At 41.6% G+C, this 24,624-nt stretch overlaps 1 protein-coding gene across 2 annotated transcripts; it reads right to left on the bottom strand.

The window, feature by feature from the left end:
• Nucleotides 1-224: 224 nt before the first annotated feature.
• stox2a (storkhead box 2a) lies at nt 225-24,075 on the bottom strand. Of its 2 annotated transcripts, none has more exons than XM_055009906.1 (4): nt 23,499-24,075; nt 12,001-12,153; nt 5,495-8,021; nt 225-3,647 (listed from the first exon to the last, which is right to left on the bottom strand). In XM_055009906.1, the coding sequence occupies exons 1-4, from the start codon at nt 23,839-23,841 to the stop codon at nt 3,446-3,448; spliced, it is 3,225 nt and encodes a 1,074-aa protein (XP_054865881.1). In that variant the 5' UTR covers nt 23,842-24,075; the 3' UTR covers nt 225-3,445. The 2 variants fall into 2 exon arrangements, with proteins under 2 accessions (XP_054865881.1, XP_023143627.1); XM_023287859.3 differs by lacking the exon at nt 23,499-24,075 and adding an exon at nt 13,600-15,133.
• Nucleotides 24,076-24,624: the final 549 nt, after the last annotated feature.

The following is a 24,624-nucleotide window of genomic DNA, read 5'->3' on the forward strand; positions in this document are numbered from 1 at the left end:
TTTTCTAAAAAAGTCTATCGCCTTCTCCCTGAGTCCAAACTCACACATTCAAACTACAACTCAAAGTGTGGACCCAGGAGCTGACCGGGAAAACAGGATTAGCAAATATAATACTGACTGAAAAACAAAAAGCATCAACCATTTCAACTTTTTAAATAAGCATCTACAATTACTGAGTCGCTGTAGCAGCTGAGGTCACACAATCCACTCTTTAATCCCATAAATAACACTAAATATGATTGATTTATTCTCTGATTGTTCTCTTTACTAATTATTCAGTCTGCAGAATGTGACCAACTAAAAAAAGGCAAACAGTGATGCTACAAAATAATAAACTTTACAAAATAGTACCTCAGTTGTTGAATTTGATATGAACTGATTAGGAGTGGGACAAAATTTCAATACGGCAATATATCATATAACGTCCTCTGGTAGCTTTGGAAATAATTATTAAATCACTTTGTTTTCTTTTCTGGCCTTCAACAATGATAATTCTATTAGAATGTGATCAGAGTGATTAAAATAAAGTCTTATAATTTCCTACATGCAATAAATTGTTTTAAATTTACTGCGTGCAGCACATTTTGAAAATGCAAGATTATTCTTTTAAGTCAGCAGATAATCCAAACTAAATCATCACTCAACAAAATGTAAAAGAGGAGATGCATGAGATGACGAAGAAAGCCGTCTTCAAATTGAATGAAGGGGAACACTGAATTGTTGCTAACTGGCTTGGAATCAGTACAACAACATCCATTATGGCTTTAAGAGGAAAACACAGAAGATCCAGTAATTATTCCAAAGCTGTATGACACTTTATCACTACTCTAGTACCAGATATTGCTATTTTTATAAAACGTGCAGCCGCTCCAACAGGATTCCCCTCACTGACCAGAGTCCCTACTTCATGTCTCCATGTGGTGGCACTTGAAAGTAGAGTGAAATATACTAACCAAAGCAAACCAGAGCGCTAACACATTGTTAGAACTGAATAAAAATGATAATACGCACACACAATGACAACACAATGCGGTGAATAAATACATAATTTCTGCTTTTTTGCCTTTTTTCGGGGTATTTTTTCTTCCTCGGTTAAGTGATTGTCTTGCAGTGTTTGCAGAATTGCTGTATCGTTACTCTATTGCTAACAGCATATCGTGGTAGAATCATATTGTGGTTTCATCTACGATTCACACCTTAGAGTTGACTAATCAGGTAAATAAATCCAGAGATTTCAATTGTTATCCATGAAACAGACAATTGAAGTTCCCAAAATGCACCGTGTCTGCACTGTTTTGAAGAGTTGAGATGTGATATTCAGGATAAAATATAAACCCAAACTTTGACATCAGCACCACCTTTGAGACTTGACAAACCTTACGATTGCTCACAGTTAAATTCCTCTGATTTAAACTAACACCTATGGAAAGACTGAAAATATTAATTAATATGTTAATATTTAACTTTCCCCTGAAACAGGAGTAAACAAAACATAGATGAACAAATTCCTCATCTGCTGAGGACGATCGTCTGAAACTATCAAAAGCTCCAGATCAGACAACAGTAGTGAAATTGTGATGTTTCATAATGTCCATGCAGGTGTTGAGGTGCGGTTCATCGTGATAGAACTATATTGTGGTTTCAAATGTGATTCCCACCCTAGAATTGACTAATTCTGCCTACAGTTCGCAAAATGCACCATGTCTCCACTGTTTTGAAGAGTTGAGATGTGAAATTCAGGATGAAAAATGGAATATAAACCGAAACTTTTGACATCAGCATCGCCTATGATAATTCAAGAACCTCACAACTGTTTACATTTAATTTCCTCTGATTTCAGCTAATACCTGTCATAACACTGAAAGCTAACATTTAGCTTTCCTCCGAAACGGAAGTTAACAAAACATAGATGGACGAATTCATCATCTGCTGAAGAAGATCATATGGAACGATCAAAAGCTCTGGATCAGACAACAGATGGACCCTAAGTGAAACTTGTGATGTTTTGTAATGTACAGGAGGGTTTTGAGGTGTGGCTCATCATGGTAGAATTATATTGTGGTTTCAAATGTGACTCCCACCCTAGAATTGACTGATCAGGTAAATAAATCCGGGGATTTCAGAGGAAGCTATTACCAAAAAACAGAAAATTGTTGTTGGGGCTGTTGTTTAAACACCCAATATTTCTACAGGCCACTTATTCTGCCTACAGTTCCCAAAATGCACCATGTCTCCACTGTTTTGAGGAGTTGACATGTGAAACTCAGGATGAAGAGAAATATAAACCAGAACTATTGACATCAGGATCGCCTATGATAATTTGTTTGCATTTAACTTCCTCTGATTTCAGCTAATACCTGTCATCAGACTGAAAGCTAATATTTAACTTTCCCACGAAACAGCTGTTAACAAAACATAGATGGACAAATTAATCTTCTGCTGAGGATGATCATGTGAAACGATCTAAAGCTCCAGATCAGACAGATGTGCCCTGTAGTGAAACTGATTTGTGGTGTTTTGTTCTGTCCATACGGGTGTTGAGGCTCATCATGATGGAATCATATTTCAAATGTGACTCCCACTCTAGAATTGACTAATCAGGTAAATAAATTTGCGTTACCAATAAAATTTTAAAAAACTAGACATTTGAGCTTCTTTTAAACACTCAAATTTGCTGCAGTCCACTAATTCCGCCTACAGTTCCCAAAATGCACCATGTCTCCACTGGTTTTAGGAGTCGAGACGTGAAATTCACCATAATGATGTCCATGCGGGTGTTGATGTATGGCTCATTTTGTCCAAACATTTTGGTCACATAGCATCTTTAATACCACCATTATAATAATTAGGATATCAAAAGTATTGAGTATACATACATCATTTGCATTGCGGTACACAAATCTGAGCTGATTTATGTTTTTATATCTTTCATTCGTTGTTCTCAGGATCAACTTTTATTATCTTGACATTGTGCTGATACATTAAATCGTCCTGAAGAACTTGACGCTATTTCAGGAAAGAGAACATTTAATTGGACATGTATTGTTAAGCAATATAAAAAAAGTTTTTTGATATTTCCAAATGTAACTTGAATCCTATAGTCTACTACTTTCCAATACCAATAATCAAGAATCTTGATATAAGCCAAACTAGAGTCCATGTCACCAAAATCAAAGTACTTCGGGTAGGTTTCTTTACCTACAGTGGTCTGGATATTCTGTAGTTTTTCTTCTCTTTTTTGCAGTTAAGTTCTTGAAGCTGTGGGAACAGTCTCTTGAAGCCATGCCTGTTTTTATAACAGTCCCAGTAAATGGATTCTCAGGAGTCTGAAGATGTACGTGAGTGTTCATGTGTATCGGTAGAGGAAAGCGAGGGTGAAAATGGTGAAACCCCCTCACTTCCTTCTCGCCTCCACCACCTTCACCGTCTCAGTCTGTGCTGCCTGTCAGACGCTGGTGATGGAGGCCAGGCAGTTCGATGACTTCTGGAGTTTCTCAGGCTGTGTGGTGGGGGGCTCTGGGATGGCGCGAAAGCTGAATGGCAGTCCGATACTACTGGAGCCAATGTGGCCGGGGCTCAGCGCTGGATTTTGCCGTCTATTGCTTTCCACTATGCTGGATGTGTTGGATGCAAGGCTTTCACGTGTCCTGCAGGAAACACACAAAAAACATCAGGTTTTCAAAGTAAGCCACATTTTAAATGAGGGGGTCTAACCCACAAAAAAAATCCAAGCTCACTTTTATATAATTTGTGTAATATTCTATGGTCTAGATTTTAGTGGCAAAGTGGTCTACCTCACAGTCCAAACACAGTGTTACAGTGGTGCTTTGAATGTTAGACCATTCTTGAAAACATAAAACATTGAACCCATTTTTCTCAAAAACTACAAAAAAATGGGTTAAACCATTCTGCTTCCAAACCTTTCAAAGCATCTAGTAAAAAGTTAATTTTCTGTAGGAATACTGATGAATCCCTTTAAAATACAACTGAAATTCTATTGTGCAGAAAAACTAAAGTTACTGAGAATTTTTTAAAAAACAAAAAGAACTGCTTCATTTAAGATTTTTTTGTCATTCACCCTGAAAAAAATGCATGAAAAAGGGGTCCTTAAATTGAAAAAAGGAACTTGAGCCAAGTTCAAAGTCCATACACATGACACATGTTCCAAATGTGTTCTACAACTGCCAATAGTTTATTTTTCCAATCTTTATTTATTTGCAGAGCAGAATTACATTTTTGGAGGAGCCAACACATGCAGCATTTTAAAATTTTGCATTTAACATTCCATCAGTATCCCACATTAAAGTCAGCCAGGGTCAACATCTGTATCATGACTTCTGTGGTGCCGAATGAAGCTCTATGAAGTCTGAAAACATACTTTGGAGTTATTTTATGGGGCTGTTACTAAAAAAAAAGCAAGAGTTTGAAAGACAAGGCCTAGTAACAGGTAGGAGGATCTGTGGGCAGCTGCTTCTGCACTGCATTATGGGATATTTAGGAGCCAGCACTACTTTGTGGAAGCATATATTGGTGGAATTTTCCTCTAATTGTCTGTCAATTCATAAGTAGTTCACAACTGATCCACAAATAGGAAATTGTATTCATGTTTTCTTGAAGTAGAAATATGAAGTTAGATAAACAGATGTTTGCAACCGTTAAAATAAAAAATCGAAACTATTTATCGTGTCCTTATGCATTTTGCATTATTGTTTTTAACTTCTTACAAAGGCTGTATTATTTAAAGCTGAGACAAAACAGTCTGCTATTATTTCACAGCATTATTAGTCACTTCCAGAAGTCAATTATTGCTTCAAATTACAAAAAGAAAAAAAAAAGATAATAATGACAATGTCAAACGCAGCGTAATCCACTCTGTGTGTGAAATACTGCTTTTCATGTCATTCCAGTGAGACCAATCAGCGGGATTCATCTAAGTGCAGGTTATTTTGGTAGCACAATCTGTAAATCAGATTGTGAGCATAGGCAAACTTTGATTTATATATTTGTAAACTTGGGTGTGTCCAGGATTTAAGTGATGCAGGTTTCGCCTTTAAGAACTAATACTGGACTTGTTTCAAAGTGGGAAACAGGACCTTCACTGGCAAAAGATGACTGGATTGGAAACTTGAACTGCAGAGTCTCTTTTTACCTTTTTGACAAATGCATGTCATTTTGCTTTGGTAGCATCACCAGTTCCAGTGAATATGTTTGTGAAAAGCAAAACATTAAATAATCAAAAACAAAATGAAAGTAAAAATTGGATTTTTTTTTTTTTTTGGTCTTAGATCCTTCACACATAGCACCGTGAGACTAAGCTTGGGGGTGCAAGACAGGTCAAATCACCAGACTTTGACTTTATTACAAGAACAACACATATCTATTCCTGGTTTCACAGCAACCCAAATATTTAGGTCTTCTTAGGTGCTCTACTTAGTATCCTAACCACAGCAATAGTTTCAGTTTGCTGTAATATGTGGTTCACTTTCACACATACCTGGGGGAATTGAATCCACTGTCCACCGTGACACTGCTGCTGTCCATGCTGTCCAAACGGGCAGAGTGGGCCGACTTCTGGCTGCTGCTGTTCTCTGTCTCCTTGGGGCTGAGTAAGGTCAGATTGGTCTCCAGTTTCCGCTGCAGATCGTGGTCCTTCTCCCGTTCCAGGAGCCACTGCATGGTTCCCTCCCCACCACCACCACCGCCTCCACCGTTACCACCCCCTTCCCCATGGTCTTTGCTGTCCTCTGCTGTCGCCAACTCTTTGTGCGAGTCCTCCTCTGCCTCTTCCTCTTCCTCATCATCTGATACATTATAATAGTCAAAGGAGGCGGAGGGGACTGTTGGCTCTAAACAGCCCTGTAAAACTGCAGGTGACGCTGAGGGAGTGGCTGAATTGGAAGGCTGCTGGGGCTCAGGATTGTCTAGGGCCTCTGTTGATTTGGCATGTGAGGCTTTCCGCAATGTGCCAGACTTGGTGTAGCTGCTGTCCACGTAGCCAGTGGACAAGGCATTGTGTGGAGGTTTGAACAAAGTGTCCTTGCTGAAGATCTCTTTCCTCTTGATCACTATACCACCTCCTCCCCCTCCTGGATCTACATTGTGTTGGTGTGGCGTCAAACGGGCATTTTGCGCCGGCTCCGGCGTCTGGCTTGGCGTCAGTCGCGCTGAGCCGTTCTGTCCCTTTGCTGTTGACAAGTCCTCTTTGTACTCCATCGTGTGAGGAGAGGTGAGGTGAGGCGTTTGGCGGTCAGCCGGAGAGCCCTTTCGGAGTCCCCCTGATGAGGTTAATGTGTCATATTCTGATTTTGCCTGAGGCGAAGGGGCAGTTAGGATTGTTTCATTTGATGTATTGCACTGGAAGTACTCATCTGTTGAGGGCTTAGGAGATAGTCCCATTAGCTCATTGTACGTTGGCAAGCTGTCTCTGCTTTTGTTCCTCTCCATCGTACTCCGGATCCTTGACTCATCCAAACTCCCTTTCCCCAAATCAGGCACATTAAAATCAGAGTGGAACTTAGCAGCAGAGAACATGATCCTTGAGTAGTGGGAGGACTTCTGCGTGGCCCGCAGAGTGCCATCATCAGTGTAGTAATGACTACGCTCCTCCAGTCTGGGTTCAAAGTCTTCTGGCGCGCCCAGTGACGGACCTTTGAGAGAGTTGTCCATGGACCGAGATCGTTCCTTAGCTTGATCTGACCTCTCGTGACGTGACTTCCTGTCCTGATTGTGACTGTGACTTCTTTGCACTCTAGACTGGCATGTTCCACGTGAGGGTTCGGGGAAGGGCATCTCCGTCCGTCTCTTTGCTAGCTCCCCAGAGACGTCCCACTCAGGGGTAACAGGGCAGTATGATTCAGTAATGTTGGGGTTGCTGTGGACCAGGTATGTTGCGCCTCCACTGCGTCTGCGCTCCAAGGTGTACATGGCCTCCCGAGGCGAGCGAACTAATGAGTGACTAAAGAAGCGGTAATCCCTTTCCATGAACACTAGATCCCAGTTTGAACCCTCAGACGGATCTCCCCTGGAGGTTCGGGGTTTGCTGTGAGAGCGGGACTTACCATGTGGAGCCCTCCGGTGGCCTCTGCCTCTTCTGCTGCGAGCGCTGTGCTGGGCCGAAGACCCGGCCTTGTTCTTCTGTGTTCGCTCTTCCTCCAGCCTCTTCATCACAGCCGTGTGCCTCGCAACATTCTCCACTGTTAGGTCCGGGTTGATTCTGCGAATTATCTCCATCTCCACCTCACGGGGAATGGGCGTTGTTGGCACGTCCTCGTCACGAAGAGGCCACTCCTCTGGGGGGAACTGAGCTGAGAAGGTGGCCAGCTGCCTCATTTTGTCCTTCTTGAAACTCAGCCTGAACAGCCGGAGTCCAAACCTTTTGGATTGCTTCTCGCTACTTCCGCCACCACCACTTCCTTCTTTCTTTTTGGTCAGAGTGTCAGTTTTATAAGGGAAAGAAGTGATGCTTTTGCTCTTATCAGCTGGCTCTTGGGGCGGCGGTTGCTGGGCAGGAGGGGAGGTGGGAGCCGGGGGATAGGGGTATGATGGCGGCTCTCCTCGGTGCTCCTTGGCTGACGTGCTTGGTAGAGGATCCCCGCCATTGTGATCCTTGGGTGGCTTGCTTTGATAGGAATCTCCCCTGTGCTCCTTCGGTGACTTACTTTGGTGCGCAGTGGCATGAAGTCTGGCCGGGTCTTCGCGATAGGAATTGTATGAGTCACTGTGATTCTTGCGAGGAGGCCTTTCTCTCAGGCAACCGGGTGTTGATGATGGGACGTTGGCAGACTGAGGTGAAGTGCAATGCTGAGGTTGCTGCTGCTGCTGTTGTTGCTGTTGCTGCTGGCGCTCCGGCAGCCGATCATCCAGGTGATACCACTTGTTGTTTGTCCTGATGAGGGAAGGAGTGATAAAGTAGGTCTGGGGAGTGACAATGAAGTAGCCCTCTGGAGTTGGGTAGATCTTCCTCTCTCGCACCAACATGTTCAGGGTATGTCGCAGAACCTCTGAGCTGGGTGTAGGCACGCCTGCAGGAAACAGATTAGATTAAAATTTAAGCACAATTTTAATGTATTTCATTTAAAAACATGTGGATTATATAGAACAATTCAAGGTCAATTTGGCTGTAGCCTTGGATATAAATACAGTAAAATAATCAAAAGTTCCAACAACTAGAAGAGAGATCTCTTTAGAAGTATTAAGTACACAGTTTCACTTATTAGCACACGTTGAGTGCATTAATATACATTTTTTTCAATTAGTAATGAACAATATTTAATTTTTGTCAACACCCAATATGCAGATATCGTGCACCTCACTTTGGCTGATTGCTGACACCAATACCGATATATGCCAATTTTTTTTCCCCACTTGAATACAGAGAACATCAAATTTTCCTGTAGTGGAATTAACATATTATTATGCTTTCTCTTATTGTGGTGTCTAGACGTAAAATACAACGCTTTTTTAAAAATTATTATTATTTTACATATTGACTGGGCTTACAACTAAACAAAAATGTTTGATCTGATCCTTTTTACTGTTTCCAAACTGTTCCTGTACTTCAATAAAATAATCACCCATTTGAAAATTTGCAGTGTTAATGTATAAAATCATTAAAGACCATTAAAACTATTCTGGAACAACATTGCAGAAAAAGCCCTTAAAAAAGCAAATACAGTGCTTTTCAAATGCACACATTCTCTGGGCAAAACAAGAAAATGAACAACCTACTACTATGTTACAGAAGATAAGTCAAAACTTTTAGCCTGATAGACAATATATACCTGCTAATGTTTATATAAGGCTGATGCCGATATTTCATTTTAAAGCCTTTATCAGTCAAAATCGATAATGTACCAACACCACTGTACATCATTTTTTTGCAGCTAAAATGTACACAGATATATCAGCAATTAGAAGCACACCAAAATGTAATATATACACTATTGTTCAAAAGTTTGGGGTCACTTAGAAATGTCCTTATTTTTTAACGAAAAGCTTTTTTTTTCAATGAAGTCAACATTAAATTAATCAGAAATCCAGTCTAGATATTGTTAATATGATACATGACTATTCTAGCTGGAAACGGCTGATTTTTAATGGAATATCTCCATAGGGGTACAGAGGCCCATTTCCAGCAACCATCACTCCTGTGTTCTAATGCTACATTGCATTAGCTAATGGTGCTGAAAGGCTAATTGATGATTAGAAAACCCTTGTGCAGTTATGTTAGCACATGAAAAAAAAGTGTGAGTTTTCATAGAAAACATGAAATTGTCTGGGTGACCACAAACTTTTGAATGGTAATGTAGTTAAAGTAAAAGAAATTGAGAAGGATATAAGAAATTGCTGGAACTTAATGGAAATATGACAAAGAAATTTGTAAAAATCAGTGCATGAACCAACTGCAATGAATCACTGTTTAATCTGCTTAATTTATCAATCACAATATTTTAAAACAAACAAAACTGTGAATATATGACAGCATAAAAAAGTCATTAACTATTAATTTGCTTTTTACTGCAACATTTCATCGAAGTCACATGATGCCTACTGAGTTAAATATTCAAGCTAAAGATGCTATATTTCTACGGATTTCAAGATATATTATAAATATTCTAAAATATCATTTAAACACATTTTGCAGAAATGTAAGTGTTTAGTACCTTCTAAAGATCTTAGGGTCTTCAGTTTAAAATAAGCCTCAGTTCATTTAAATTGAGGCAGCTCAAATTTCAGGCCATTAGCGGCTGTTTATTTGAATTTCCACATCTTTCTTATTTCTTTTTCAGCTCACACAGATCCTTATGGATTTTAAAGAATACCTTCTTTAACTCTGACATCACAACATGCTCTAAGATCAGATCAGCGTGTTCAAATAAACAATACTAAATAAACCAATCACTCCACATCCAAGATGACTTGCGAGAATATTTCATTAGGACATGGAGCACTATGAGTCACCTGAAAGACTTCATAAACACCAAACCGCCATTAAATGTGGTCCCTTTTAAGCAACACCACTCATAACCTTTGTCTAAACCTCGCATTGCCTGACGTTACATCATCCTTGTGTCAGTTTTTAACACAGAAATGATGCAACCTATAAGTTCAACTCGTCTCCAGTAGGGCACCGTGCAGAAGTAAAGCTGAATGTGAAGGACAAGCTTCCCATCAAATATGACCAACATAGTGATTGAACCTGTTAAGAACATTGTGTCTAATACATTGTAGGCTTATTTCACCAATATTGTTCTAAAATAATACAGAATTTAATGGCTGTATACATTAACCCTGCATGTTTTCAAATGGGTGATCATTTTGTTGAATTTGAAATCAGCAAAAAGGATCAAATCAGACTTCTCTGTCCAAAACTATGTGACAGCTTCTCTTAAAGGTCTTAGCAGGACCTGCAGCTTCTCAAGGGAAGACAATTCTAAAATAATTGCAGTAAAAAAACAGGATTTATCATCATCCGTCCTACATTATGTCCCTGTAATGAGATGTAACAGTTATTGGTGGTCTGGTTGTTTTTGATTAGTTAAAAATTGGTACCAGTTAGAAGAACACACTATCCACAATGCAGAGTCATTACTAATAAACAGTGTTGCATAAATGAAAAGCATATGATATTTTAGGCTTATTTCTCCAGCACTGCTTGAAAGTGGCTGGTATAGAGCTGAAATTGATGAATCATTTCGTCTTTACACATCAGGAAATATAAAACAGAGGTGTCAAACATACGGACGACTTTGCAAAGTGTAAAAATTACAGAAGTGACAATCTTTTTCTAAAATAGTTCCCACTTTAGTTTGTTTGGTGAGTCAGTTCAGGTGGTCAGGATTATTACATAGAAATAAATCTAGATCTTTAAAATGCTATATCGTTCAGTTCCACTTCAGTTCCTGCAACTAAATGTTTTGTCTTTGTAGATACTCTGTGATCTGTAAGTTTTAATGCACAAATGAGAAACTGAGGCATAATACTTTTGAAATTTAACTTATTTTTCTTTAGAAATATCAGGTTGTTCACAACGTTTTGTAAAAATATAGTTCATTAAATGAGCACATTTTCAGAATGTACTTTTTTGCACTAAAACAAAGGGAAACATTTGGAGTTGTGGCTATTTATAGGTTATTATGCTCTGATTTTGCTGGTCTGGTGCACTTGAAATCAAATTGGGCTGTGTAACTAGAAAGAGTTTTACGCCGCTGATATAAAAGATCGTCCACCCGAATTTCACAGAGCTTTAAGTGATCATCAGATCAATCGTTTTATCTGACTAACACTCAAAAATCCAAATATTTTCAACTCTCAATGGCACAAGACAAAGAAAATCATCAGGCTGTCATATTTGAAACCATAATTTTTGAAAAATTCTAATGTTTTATCTATTACAAAGGTCAGGAACGTTGATTATCACGTTTAAATATATTGTTGGAATTTCTCTTTAATTGTCTGTCAAATAATCCCTATATAGTTCACAACTGATCCACAATTGTTAAACCGGCTTTATGTTTTATTGGAGAAGTAGAAAAAGCAAGTTTGATAAACTGATGGCTGCAACTGTTAAAATATAAAATTGAAACTATTTATCGTGTCCCTGTGCACTTCAAGTGATTTTTTTTCTTGCAAAGACTGTATTATTTAAAGCTGAGGCAAAACAATCTGCTGTTCTTTCACAGTCAATTATTGCTTCAAATTTTTAAAAAAAGATAATAATGACACTCTTACAGGCATTATCTAAATAACAGGTTAGTTGAGATGAGTAGATGTGTAAATGCTACATAGGTATTTATTTTGTCCTTGACCTCTGTATTTGATAAAATATTAAAAACTTAGAAGTGTGTGAATGTTTTCATGGAGAATTCAGAATTTAGTGAGTCGAAAACTGGAGACAGACACCGAGTATCTTTACAACAAACCAAGATATGACAGATAAGTATCTCAAGCTTTGTTAAACATTTCTACATGCTTCAGTGCCATGTTAGGAGGTGGGTTTACCTGGGAAGCTGGCAGTGAGGTGCTCCACCAGTGCCTCCTGGTTGACAGGCTTGTGGGCAGAGTTCATAGCAGAGATGGCCAAGCACAAGATCTCCCCCAGCGGGATGAACTGTGACTGGCTGATAGGTGACATACTGATCGGAGACACGTCACCTGCAGGAGGAGGAGGAGGAAGAGGCACGAGCGTTAGATCATGAATGAACAGCAGGCGCAGCGTGTGAAGCTATGATGTAATGGTCAAACAGCAGCAGTGTGCACGCTGCCTGGAAGGACTCTACCCCTCCTCAGCCTCTCGCTCCTCCCGTTTCTCGTAGGTTAGCAAAGCTGCTGCAGCAACTGGGGTACGACATCACCTGAGTCTATGCAGCGTGCTCGCCTCGTTCCCGTTTTGTCACAAACGCTCACGCAATCCTGCGGTCGGTGAAAAAAAAAAAAACAGCACATTTGAGATTTCACTAAGCGTAACTGACTTTAGTAGCGCACCGAGAGCTAGCACTCAGAAATTCTCGGCTCCCTTAAGCTGGCTTTGCTGTCAGCAGCAGTAGTGAGTAGTGAGATCATCCTACAACCAGACGGCCTGGCTTCAAGCCCCTCTGAGAGCAAACATCTGTCCTGCTGAAAGGTTGTAAAGCGTCACGCTGAATGCACCGCTGCAGCATCTGTGCAGTGGTGACCTCGTCCTCTGACCTAAATCTGGTGATCGATGGAGAATCACGCGACACCACGCACAAACCGAAACATCAGCGCCTCTACCTGGCAAACGACTGGTTCAGTGTCATCGATCACTGATTGTAAAGTTCTCTTATCGTTTGCTATTCGCCTGAGCTGAGATGTGTGCAGGGCTCTGCCTCCTCAGCACTCTCAGCTGAATGGTCAGTTAAGCAACACGATGACGTTATCTCTGCTTAGCATCACAGGCCCCGAAGCTTTATGTGGCTACACTGCCAGCTGTACTTGGATTCTATTAAAAGGGAGAAAAGCCGGATCGGCTTGTGAATTGGCACAAAAGAAAATAATCTTGCTGTTTGCTTGAATGGTACGTTACATTCTTTCAGAGAGTACAGATCTCTGTAGAATGTGAGGTGGTAGGTTGTACTGCTAGAAAGCAAGAAAGAGGACAGAGAAATAGGTGAAGAGTTGGAATATAAAGGACTTGGAGGACATTATTTCCTGACAGGACGAGACCCCAACAAACACAATAATACAAATCTGTCACATGCAACATACAAACGCTACACAACACAGAAAACATTAAAATAGTACAACATTGATCAATAAACACATTCTTGTAGTGCTTTGCCATTAGTTTTGATAATATGGGTCAGGCAATATTAAGTAGGAAAGCCACACAGTTTTGGATGAATTTCTAAAAAAAAAAAAGTAGGTCTAAATAGGAGATAGATTTCAATGATCCAAAATATTCCTCATTGTTTTCAATGTGCTTGATTTGACACATGGAAAGGTGAGGAAAAGGGGGAAACGCCTGCTACATAACAACCCAAAAAATACAGGCCCCTTTGAATCCAAATGTGTTTCCTGACTCTGAGCAGCCGTGCGTAATGAGGGTGGAGCTTCGGGCGGTGGGCGTGTTACACTCACCTGGCGCACGATAACTTGGCGGGGACGGAGAGAAATGAGGAGGAGGAGGAAGATGCTGCTGCTTCTGCACACGGATGTCTTTCTCGCTACGGGAGAGATTGTGCTCCAGCGGCCGCTCGGCGAGCTCCGAGCTGGGCCAGGCCCGCCGCAGATTCCCGCTGCGGTTCTTCTTCATCGTGAACCCCTTTTTTTTCTCTCTTTTTTTTTTTAACCAGGTGGCCTTCACACACACACACACCCCGGGGGCTTCTGGGATAAAAAAAAAAAGTAGGGGAGGAGGGGGGAGGAGGAGGAGGGGAGGGGAGGGAGGAAGGGGGAGGTCGACCAACCTCAGGCTCAGTGCCTCCCCCGCATCAGTGAGAACGTCCCGCTAGAGCGATCACACACCAGACATGGCACGAACCAGTGTGCACCTTTACGCACATTCACGCGTCTCATTTACATCCAAGCTACGAACGACAAACGTGTTGGCGCTGCGGGCGGCTGTCACCGGCGGCTGGGCTCTCCACGGCTGATCTGGAGCGGCGGAGGTGCAGGTGATTGCGCGAGGCATCACCCTTTCATCGACATCAGCCACCATTTGTAGCATCCCCATTTGCATGCGTAGGGAGGCACATTACGTAGCCACTCTGATGTGGGAGGAGGGAGCGGGAGGGAGGAGGTGGTGGTGGGGCAGGGGTAGAGATGAGGGAAATGGGGCATTGGAAAGCGAGGAGGGACGGTGGGGAGAGGTTTCAGCGGTGCTCTCGTTCCTTTTTTGGGGGGAGGGGGGGTAGAAGGTGTCGGCTGGAGGCAGGGAGGGGAAGGATGGATGGATGGATGGAGGGAGGGAGGGATGGATGGTCAAAAGATGCAAAAAGCTTGAAGAGGCCCAGTCCTCGACAATAGCTCAATTCACCACAGGAGTGCTCGGCCGCTCACCGTAAAACAAAAGAGCCCGCTCAGAGAAAAAACACAAGGAGAAAAAGAAGCCAGAAATAAACGCTCCATTCAGCCCAGCGGGCTGTGAAACCTCCGTAGTATGCCGAGCACCGGAGACGCCACGTTCACCTCCATCTTTATCCGATCAGGCACGAGAAGACCCCCTCGTCCTTTCGACAACAGCACGCCAGCGGAGGGTGGGGTGGTGGAAAAAATGGAGAGCATAGAAAGAGATAAATAAATCAATTAATTCAAGAGTAGATATCCACCGTTTCCCGCAATCCAACGGAACCAGCTCCTGCGCTCGTCGCCGTAGCATCCATTCATTAACGGGGGGAGGGAGTGAGGGAGGGAGGAGGGAGCGAGAGAGAGAGAGAGAGGGTGAGAGGAGGGAGGGGGGGACGCAAACTCCAGTCAACGGCAAATCTCTTTCAACGCTAATGCTGCAGCTGCTCCCAGCACCTCCAGGAAGGGTGTGTGAGTATGTGTGTGTGTGTGTAGGTGTGTGTGTGAGGAAGAGAGTGTGTATGCGCGCATCCGCCTGCTGCGCGCGATTCTGCGTGAGCATGCATGCGTCTGTGTCTGGATGATTGAGGCTGAGGGGAGGAGGGGAGGAGAGGATGAGGGAGAGAGAGAGGGAGGACATACATAAGGCAGGAAGGAGAGCAAATATCAACAGCTCAAAACACACACTAGAAAAAAATATATAATAAAAATACTCAGATGATGTCCAGGGAAAGGCTTTAATCTCCATCCTCACCCTCCTCCTCCCCCTTCCTCCCCCTCTACCTATGTGCTCTTGAAGGATGCCCCTAAAACCACCATCCTTCCTCTTTTTTAAAATCTCACCTGTCTGTGAAGCCACCAACCAACCAATGGGACTCTTTTTTAAAGGAATTCTGTGATCTCCACTGGTTGATTCAAACTACAGAATTAATAATAGTAATAATCCTAAAAAAAAAAAAAAAAAACCCTCCAAAGTATCACCTCTACAACGTCCAGAGTGGCAGCTCCTCCTGCTGACTCACATGTGTGGAGTGTGAATGGACGGTTGGAGGGACAGAACGAGGAGCAAAGTGAGGAGGGCAGGACGGTGTCACAACCAATCTGCTCCAGTTCACTGATACCAAAAAGAAAGGAGGAGAGGGGAGGGATGGAGGGGTAAGGAGGAGGAGGAGGGAGAGGGACACCATGCCAGCCATTTTATTTCTCAGTAGTGCTGCAACAGCCTTTGTTGCCATGACGACGCAAGCCGATGAGCTCATAGCTGTTACCTCCGAGTGCTGTTCCCTTAAAGAGCCAGTTGCTCAAAATAGAAAGCAGACAGAGAGCAGATACATGACGACCGATTGTCTGTTCTGTGGACGGGAAACGCTCCTGTGCCGCTGCTGAAAAATCAAGACACACTTCGGCACATGAAATTGGTCACTATGAGACGCAAAAAACGCTGACCAGGAGAGAAGAAACAAAGCTTCAGTTCATGATTGTAGAATAAAAATCTACAATACAATGATTTGGTTTTCAGGACTCTTGCTAGGTTACTCCTGGAGAATCTTGGTGTAAATGTTAGAGACTTTTACATGAAACAACACACTGATTACCCCCCAAAAATAATCAGGAAACAGCATCTGTGATAATCAATGAAGCTGTTTCCCATCAGCATTCACTTGGATTTTAATGTCACACAAACTAAATATTTGGGTTTTGGACTATTGGTTGCATAAAAATTGCAATTAGATTACATCACATGCGGAATTACAATATTTTTATATTATTATGTGACATCTTAAATGCAAAATTGTTTGATTAATAAAGAAAACATGAGTCTACAGCCATGCTAGCTGCTCTGAAGCTGCACTTGTTCACATATGTGCTTAGAGTTAATGTAGCATTAGCATGCCAGCATCTCCACAGTAGCAGTTCTAACATGCTAAGCACATACAATAATTACACACAGCAGAGTTACGGGACAATCGCTGTTTGTTTGTCTGTCTGTCTCTCTGTCTGTCCGTGAGCAACATTACTCAAAAACAGACTAGCGGATTTGGATGAAATTTTCAGGGAAGGTCAGAAATGACACAAGGACCAACTGATTAGATTTTGACAGTGATGCGGCTTGTAGTCTGGATCCATGGAATTGTTCAAGATTTCTGTATCATTGCAAGATAGTGGCACGTGTCACTGTAACCATGACAACAGGTGAACGCTACGTCAGCTGCCTGCTGATGATCACAATTGCGATCTTACAATAAATCGACCGCTGTGGAACATGAATTTTTAAAAGATTTCATCCGTCGGAAATCATACAACGACTGAGCAGCCTTGGTGGAGTACTGCGCTCTCTGAGTGCTTGTCTTGTTTCTAAGTTCATCATCTTGGGTTAGCATGCTAACATGCTAAAAAGGCCTTGAGGAAAATCTACAATTTGCGACAACACTGTGCAATCTCAACAAACTGAAATCTTAGCCATATATTAATGAGATATATTACAGTCCCTGTGTTTTTCTGCTTTAAACACTGCTCACATGAACCTCAAACATTAAGTAGCCTTTATGCACTGAATAAAGAAATTAAATAAATGATTTCAAACTTGCTCTTACTGAATGTGTGCCACATAAAAACCCAACCACTTAGCAGAGTACTGATTTAAATATGACATTATAACACAAAGCAGATATTAAAACTGCATTGTGTGTCCATTACTTGAGAATACTAGTGTAGTAACACCCTGCTGTCCTGAGAACAGTTGAAATGTCCCAGAGGAAAATCTTACTGCTCAAAGTTTGCTCTTCTATAGCTTGAGAGACAAAATTGTGTTGCTCATTTTAGCTTCGATTTTGTCTGATATGATTCTCATATTTGTCTCCTAAATTTCACGAGGAGAAATATTTCAGAAAGGAGGAGAATGATTAGCAACAGGAAATTTAAAGGAAATAATTTCCAAATTCATCTAATGGTTCCATTTTCCTCAGTTCAGGCACATGTATATGTAAGCTGTATATGAGCTTTATTTTATACAAATATAATACAACCACTGCACTGATTGATACTTTAATTGTGTATATGTGTGTGTGTGTGTATGTGTGTGTGTGTGCGTGTGTGTGTGTGTGTGTGTGTGTGTGTGTGTGTGTGTGTGTGTGTGTGTGTGTGTGTGTGTGTGTGTGTGTGTGTGTGTGTGTGTGTATGCACACTAACATTCAAAAATCTGGGATCACCCAGGCAATTTCATGTTTTCCATTCAATTAATCATCAATTAGCCATTCAACACGATATTAGCTAACACAGAGTACCATTAGAACATAGAAGTGATGGTTGCTGGAAAAAAAAAAATTCCCCCTATGGTTGTTGTCTTTATATCCACATATACATACAAGCATATATATGACAAACTATTAAGAAAACCTCTCAAGAAGACCTCTCAGTATAATTCAGTCTAGTGGTCATTTTATATTAGTCTAAAATAAAGCTCATGTACAGCTGACATAAAACTCAACTGAGAAAAATTGGAGCCATTAGTCAAATTATCTCCTTTAAATCTCAGGTATGACTCCTGTTGCTAATTATTCTCCTCATTTCTCACCTATATGTCCTGTGAATATTAGGAGAACAATATAAGAATCATATCAGACAAAATCCAAACTTAAACCAGGCTGAAACGAGAATCACAATTTTGTCTTCCAAGCTATAGAGGAGCAAACTTTGAGCAGTATGATTTTCCTCTGGTGTTGTATGAAACATCAGATCTGTGACCTGTTTCACCCTCATCCGACTTCCTTCCAAACAGGAACATTTCTGCCGGTGCTCTGCCCTCCAGTGGAACATTTACAACAACACAGGAGCCGCTCTCTGAGCCAGACGCTGCATTAAGAGGCCAACAAGCCGACATAACACATCCCGATCTGACATTAAGATATATGGAAACAAATCTGTCCGCTGCGTCAAACATTTCCCCCTATTCTCCGCCGAGACCCTCCCTTTCCTTCCAGTGGAGATCCGTGCTACAGCAGTGGAGGAGAGTTTTCCTGAACAAACGCTGCACTTTTCCTTCCTTAACAGCACACACTCCTCCCAGCCCATTGTTTACGGGCTGCTAACAGATACGGCCCCTCTGTTAATCAGATTGAATTGTCTATTAAAAAACATTTTGTTTCCACACAGCTGAAAATCCACAAGTTTTGTCAAAATGCATTAATCCGGCTTATATTTTGGATCAAACAGGCATTTTGGTGGATAATCTGGACTGTGGGAAACTGTAGCTTTTGTATAAGTGAACTCACTTTATTCTAAAAATCTAAAAAACAACATGATTGCCTATTTCCAGTTTAAGAAACTGTATGAATCCGTCTGTGCTACCCTGCAGCCTCCTTTGTGTGAATACTTTTCTCCAGATATATTTATTTGTCCAAAATATTGTTGATAACAGATCATTGTGTGCACACATATTATGCCCAACACTGACCTTCTACACACATAGTTAATGAATAGCCGATGGTGAAAATGTGAACTTTGTTTGAACTCGTCCTCCAAACTAACATCTTGATGCCACAACAGGGAAAATGAGTAACAAACTCGCAGGTCACTCTTGAAAATCAATATTGCACTGGTTTTTATTTGTATATTATCATCATGAGAATTACTGCACGACATTTTTAAAGCAGATTCTAAGATATTAAGGAATTCATGGTGCTTTCTTATCAAAAATGAGCTGACTGAGCCAATTTGAATTCCAGAAATAGTTTGCAGCTGTTTCAGACAATTTCCAAGAGGTGAAATAGTTAAACTTTAACTGTTAATTGAATTCACATGGTCTTGTTATTAAACTAAAGATTGATTGAGCTGCACAGTAATGCGGCGGCCACAAATGTGAGCGCAAAAAGAAACACAACTCTCAAAATGCTTCCACTCCTGAGTTGATTTCCAAGTTAAAATCAGTTTTAGATTGTGGTTTCAGATAAAAAATTCTGTTCATCAGTATCTCATTTGTATCTGGACTAACAGCCAAATATAAAATCTGTTGGTTTAGGCTTTATGGAGTCTGGTGAGTTATTAGCTATAAGACAAACATTCCAGAGCTTATCGGTGTTTGCTTCAGTGGTGTCAACGAAGCTGACACAATCACAATCAAACTGCAGCAGAGATACTACAGCCTCAGTTCCGTATATCTGACGTCTAGCAAACACACCATAAAAATCCAAAGAGAGAGAATGTTCCATACAATGAAACTTACATTTCTAGCAGAACAGTGATGAGTTTGCTTGGTGATGTGCATTTGCAAAACACTCATTAGCCACAACATGAAACCAAAGACAGAAATGTCTAGTTTCACAGTGTTCTTCTGGGAAACCTTGGCATTCTTGTGAATGTTACTGTGACACCAACTAAACATTCTTCCAGTCAAAACACACTCCCCATGGCGGCAGCACTTCCCAGTGCCATCAGAATTGAAAATGTGCACCACATAAACTGCTCAGGAACAATTCGAGGAACATGACAAAGAATCAAAAGACCATTGTCATTGAAGAGCAAGAAGAAGAATAAGAAGGGAAAAGACTGGGAGGCATTTGTGAGCAGAGCGTGGGGCATTTGGAAATCATCAGCCACAGACTACAAAACACAAAAGATAAAATTTGCTTTGAAATCTATGAGACTTTACAGATGTTTCCAGAAAAAAAAGCACTCAGAGAGTGCAGTACTCCGCCAAGGCTGTTCATTCCCCCACACGGCATTGCCAGAAATGCAGCATTTGTTTTTTTTAGAAATGCAGAATTGATTATTAGTTATTAAAGATCAGAAATCACAATGCTGTAGAATGTGACCATTTAATATAGATGTACCCTCAAACAAAATGACCTTGCGCTGAGCACAGGCATGTGTTATGCATGTGTACATTATGTAAGGATACCGAATCACGTGACCTGAATTTTTAGCGAGTGGCAGGAACTGATGGGACTTGCCTGACTGTGCTATGCCAAGTGTAAAGTTTGGTGGAGGAGAATTATGGTGTGGGGTTGTTTTTCAGGGGTTGGGCCCTTAGTTCCAGCGAAGGGAACCCTTAATGCTTCAGCATTTTGGACAATTTCATGCTCCCCACTTTGTGGGAGCAGTTTGCAGATGGCCCCTCCCTGTTCCAACATGACTGACACCAGTGCACAAAGCAGGTCAATAAAGACGTGGATGAGCCAGTTTGGTGTGGAGGAACTTGACTAGCCTGCACAGAGTCCTGACCTCAACGTGATAGAACATTTTTGTGATGAATTAGAGGAGACTGAAAGCCAGGCCTTCTCATCCAACATCAGTGTCTTCTAGAAGAATGGTCAAAAATTCCCATAAACACACCCCTAAACCTTGTGGAAAGCCTTCCCAGAAGAGTTGAGGCTGCTATAGTTGCAAAGGGTGGACCAACTCCATTTTAAACCCTATTGATTAAGAATGGGATGTCACTAAAGTTCATGTGCGAGTAAAGGCAGACGTCCCAATACTTTTAGCAATATAGTGTATCTGAAATGATTTAGCAGTAACTTCTCAGTTGGTGGCCTAAACAGCAGCCATACTCACTAAACTGGCATTTATTTTTTTAAACCAGTAGCCCAACACACCATAAAAGCAACACTGACAAAGAATGTCTGTGCAAAGCTGCTTGGCCAAACATGCTACCGTGCTAACTATTTGTACATGGCCCAACATTAGCATTTATTTAGAGTCTCTTTCTAGCTCTGTTTCGTTCATATCAGCTTGCTAAATTATCTGCTAAATGCCGATGTGTTCAACAGCTATGATCAGCCGTTGAACACTAACCATGTCTGTCTATTGTGTGCTGGTTTACAGGCAGTGTATGGTGGATTAATTTCTGTCTTCCAAAACAAGCTGCTGGAAATGACTTCAATGAGAAAAAGAGCAGAAAGAAGCTAAATTGCCCTACAGAGGTAAAGGCGCCTGCAGAGTTGGGTGAAGGACCTCTGGAGCTAAAATACTGATTACATAAATGCATTTTGCTGTGCATCAGTAGCACCTTTTTCCTAGAAAGTTTGCATTTCAGTTTCCCAGAGTGCATTAGTTGTTTTCATGATGTCAGTGGAGATGGCACACTTCCACTGCTTTTACATTTATTGCTTTGAATTGCGGGAGAAATGCCTGTTAATAGAAGAAGTGATATAAATTACGTCTTTACACACTGTGTTATGTAATCAATACACCAAAACTGGCTAAATTTAAAGCTTCATTGAATCATCACCCGCCCCTCTCACTCCGTAACTGTGTCCAACTCGTCTGCTGCAGGTTGATGCTGCTCAGTGATGGAACTTAAAACCCAAAGACACATAAATAAGATCATCTGTGACGTGCGGCACGCCTCTCTCTCATTTGCACACAATCACACACACATACAGTGTGTTGTTGCAGCGGTTAGACTCGCTGACAATACCTCGCGTCATCCAAACCTGTCTCAGCACATGCCTGAGTTATGGCCTTGTCAGAAGAAGAGGAGTACGAGTGTGGGAATGTGGAACTGGAGTAGAAATGAGCCCCAGTCCTGACTCTTCCATCTGAATGAGTAAGCCTGCCTGACACGAAGCAGCAGAGGTTACAAGGTGGAATGATGCCTAAACTCCCTTTTCACTCAGGCTAGCTTCGACTGGTTTCGTTCCACCTGCCAGCAGAGATCTTAGCCTGACTCACTCCTTTCTACAATATCGCAGAAAAACCTCGGGGGAAAGTGTTTCACCTCACAACTGTAGACAAGGAGGGGCATGTAGGGTTCAATCCCAATCAAAGGGATTCACCAGCTATTAAAATGGTGAAGAAATCAGCATAAAAAGAGTTCCAAGTGACAAGGGCAGTGCGATAAAGTCAAACGCAGGTTTAGTCAGTGGACATTTAAGGCATTCCTTTGTTTAAAAAACAGCATATTCACCTTGTTAGCTTGTTCATATGGTTTTAAGTGCTGAAAGATATGACTGAAATAAGCACGTCTGAGTATTTCCACCTTAAAACTGCAGCGTACCGATGACAGTCACAACAAAAACACAGATTCAGAGTTGCAGGGATTCACACGTGTCCGTTTGTGCAGCGGGGCTTTCCACATCATGATTTATCTTCACAACCGGCTTCCGATTCAATCATGTGGTTGAATTACTCCAATTACAAGTTGGCATTGTGCAGCGTAGAGCAGTTTTACAGTGTTTGAGCAGTGGTGTGCTCCAGCTGCAGCGAGGAGATTACTTTAATTTAAAAAAAAAAAAAAAAAAACTTCTAAATATGTAAATTTGATAGGATGAGACAAGTTTTTAGGGAGCTATCAATCAAGGGAGGGGCTTTAATGGCAACATTCAGGTTATGGTGAGACTGTTCGTGTGTTGATGAGGTCTGTCTCACGCTATGAGTCAATAAAAACATCACCAAGAACCTGAGTAACGTGGCCATAGAAGCCATCAGCTCTGTTGACATGTTTTATGCAGCTTCAGATAGATCTTTCACAAAATTCTTAATAAACAGGATGTTCCTGAACTTTAGAGAGTCAAAATTTAAAAATGCAATTTCGATTTAAAGCCTAAAATCATATATCTGAAAGTAAAGTCACCAAGTTCAAAACCAAATCTGAACTGTACCTCCAAAGAGCCCATTTTGGGAAGCTGTCTGCAGCATCACAAGCGTATTAATAGGAGCCACGAGTTAGTAAGTCTTTCCCCTGCAGATAATATAAGCAGGAGATCTCATCGAGACTATTTGTACACACTTAGTTTTACTTTTTACTTGTTTTCCCCTTGTTTTGGTCACATTCCCCACACACACAGATACAACACTGTCTCCAAACAGGAATATTTCCACTTTGTTCTTAGCGTTTTGTGTCCACAACCCAAACAGCTTCCCTCCTATCTAACATGTGGAATGAAAATCCCCCTCAGAGGACTCCCCCGCTGCCTGTGCTGCTTTAAACGCTGCTTTGTGCCTGTTGTTCACACTTGTCTGGAAGATTTACGCACCTATGTATTTAATGTCGAAGCCCTGCGGTGGCTTCAGGGTCCGCCTGGTCCATCCGTTCCTGAGCACCTGAAGATGCACCTCCTTCCCCTGGATCAGCAGCACTTGCTCGTCTATCCAGCCCAGGAAGAAGACCTCGGACAGCGCGTGTGTTAGCGCCTTGTTCCAGAAATGCAGCATGTTGACGGCTTTGAAACTGGCGAACACCTCGTAGCCGGACTGATGCTGGAACTTCACCGGCGGTTGTGCCGATGATGGTGGTGTTGAGTCCTCTTCATCCTCCCCGCAAACCCGCGACAGCACCAGAGCCAGAGAGTGCGGAGCAATCTGCAGGAACTTCTCCATTCTCGCCTTTGCCAAACTACACTTTCCTAACCGCAGCGCATTGTTGGATCCTCAGAGCTGCGTCCGAACTCCGTGGAGTGGAGCTCGGTGCGCACATCCACGGCGCGCGCCACGACGTTGTAAATGTGAGCCACAGGTGCTCCATGGAAAGGCAGGGAAATCGGCAACCTGATCCTCCGGCCACCAGCAGCCAGCTCTCCTCCGTCCAACTGTCACACAGCATTAGGGCCTATTTTCAGCCACGAAAGAGGCGAGGAGTTGTGCTGCGTTCACGCGCTCCTCGTAAACTCCTCCTCTCCACGTTGCACAGCCCAAGTCTGAGTGTTTGGTGGAAGTTGTGTTCACCGATCTGATTTAATTGTTACCTATAAGGACAGACAGTTTAATACATGACTCAAGACACCAAACAAGTTTAGTCTCGACACTAATGTGACTAATTAAAGCCCTGAATAATATGAACACCTGTTTGGAGCAAAGCAAAATCTACTTTGTTGTAAACGAAAAGGACAATAGGATTCCAGTCTAACATAAACATTACAAAGCAACATAAAACATACTACAAGAATATGTAAAAATAGTTCTAAACACCCCCATACAAGCTCATCTAAAACAACATACACTGGTGTCAGGAACATAAAATCTGTAGTAAAGTGAGGGCTTTTGACTACATGATAATCTTTTTTTATTTTTTTTAAAATAAGGATGTCATTTAAATGGATCTTTTGTTGTGTATTTTGATCTTTTTCGAATATGAATTATGCTCAAAATACAATTTAGAGGAGG

Source organism: Amphiprion ocellaris, chromosome 4, assembly GCF_022539595.1.
Source record: "Amphiprion ocellaris isolate individual 3 ecotype Okinawa chromosome 4, ASM2253959v1, whole genome shotgun sequence".
Classification (NCBI taxonomy): Eukaryota; Metazoa; Chordata; class Actinopteri; family Pomacentridae; genus Amphiprion; species Amphiprion ocellaris.

Bases quoted from the DNA above. Each gene is read 5' to 3' on its own strand.
- stox2a (XM_055009906.1), bottom strand. From the start codon at position 23,841: ATGGAGAAGTTCCTGCAGATTGCTCCGCACTCTCTGGCTCTGGTGCTG. The intron at 12,154-23,498 runs GTGCGTAAATCT...CTCCTCCTGCAG, and splicing joins CTTCGACATTAAATACATAG to GTGACGTGTCTCCGATCAGT. The intron at 3,648-5,494 runs GTATGTGTGAAA...TGTTTCCTGCAG, and splicing joins AGTGGATTCAATTCCCCCAG to GACACGTGAAAGCCTTGCAT.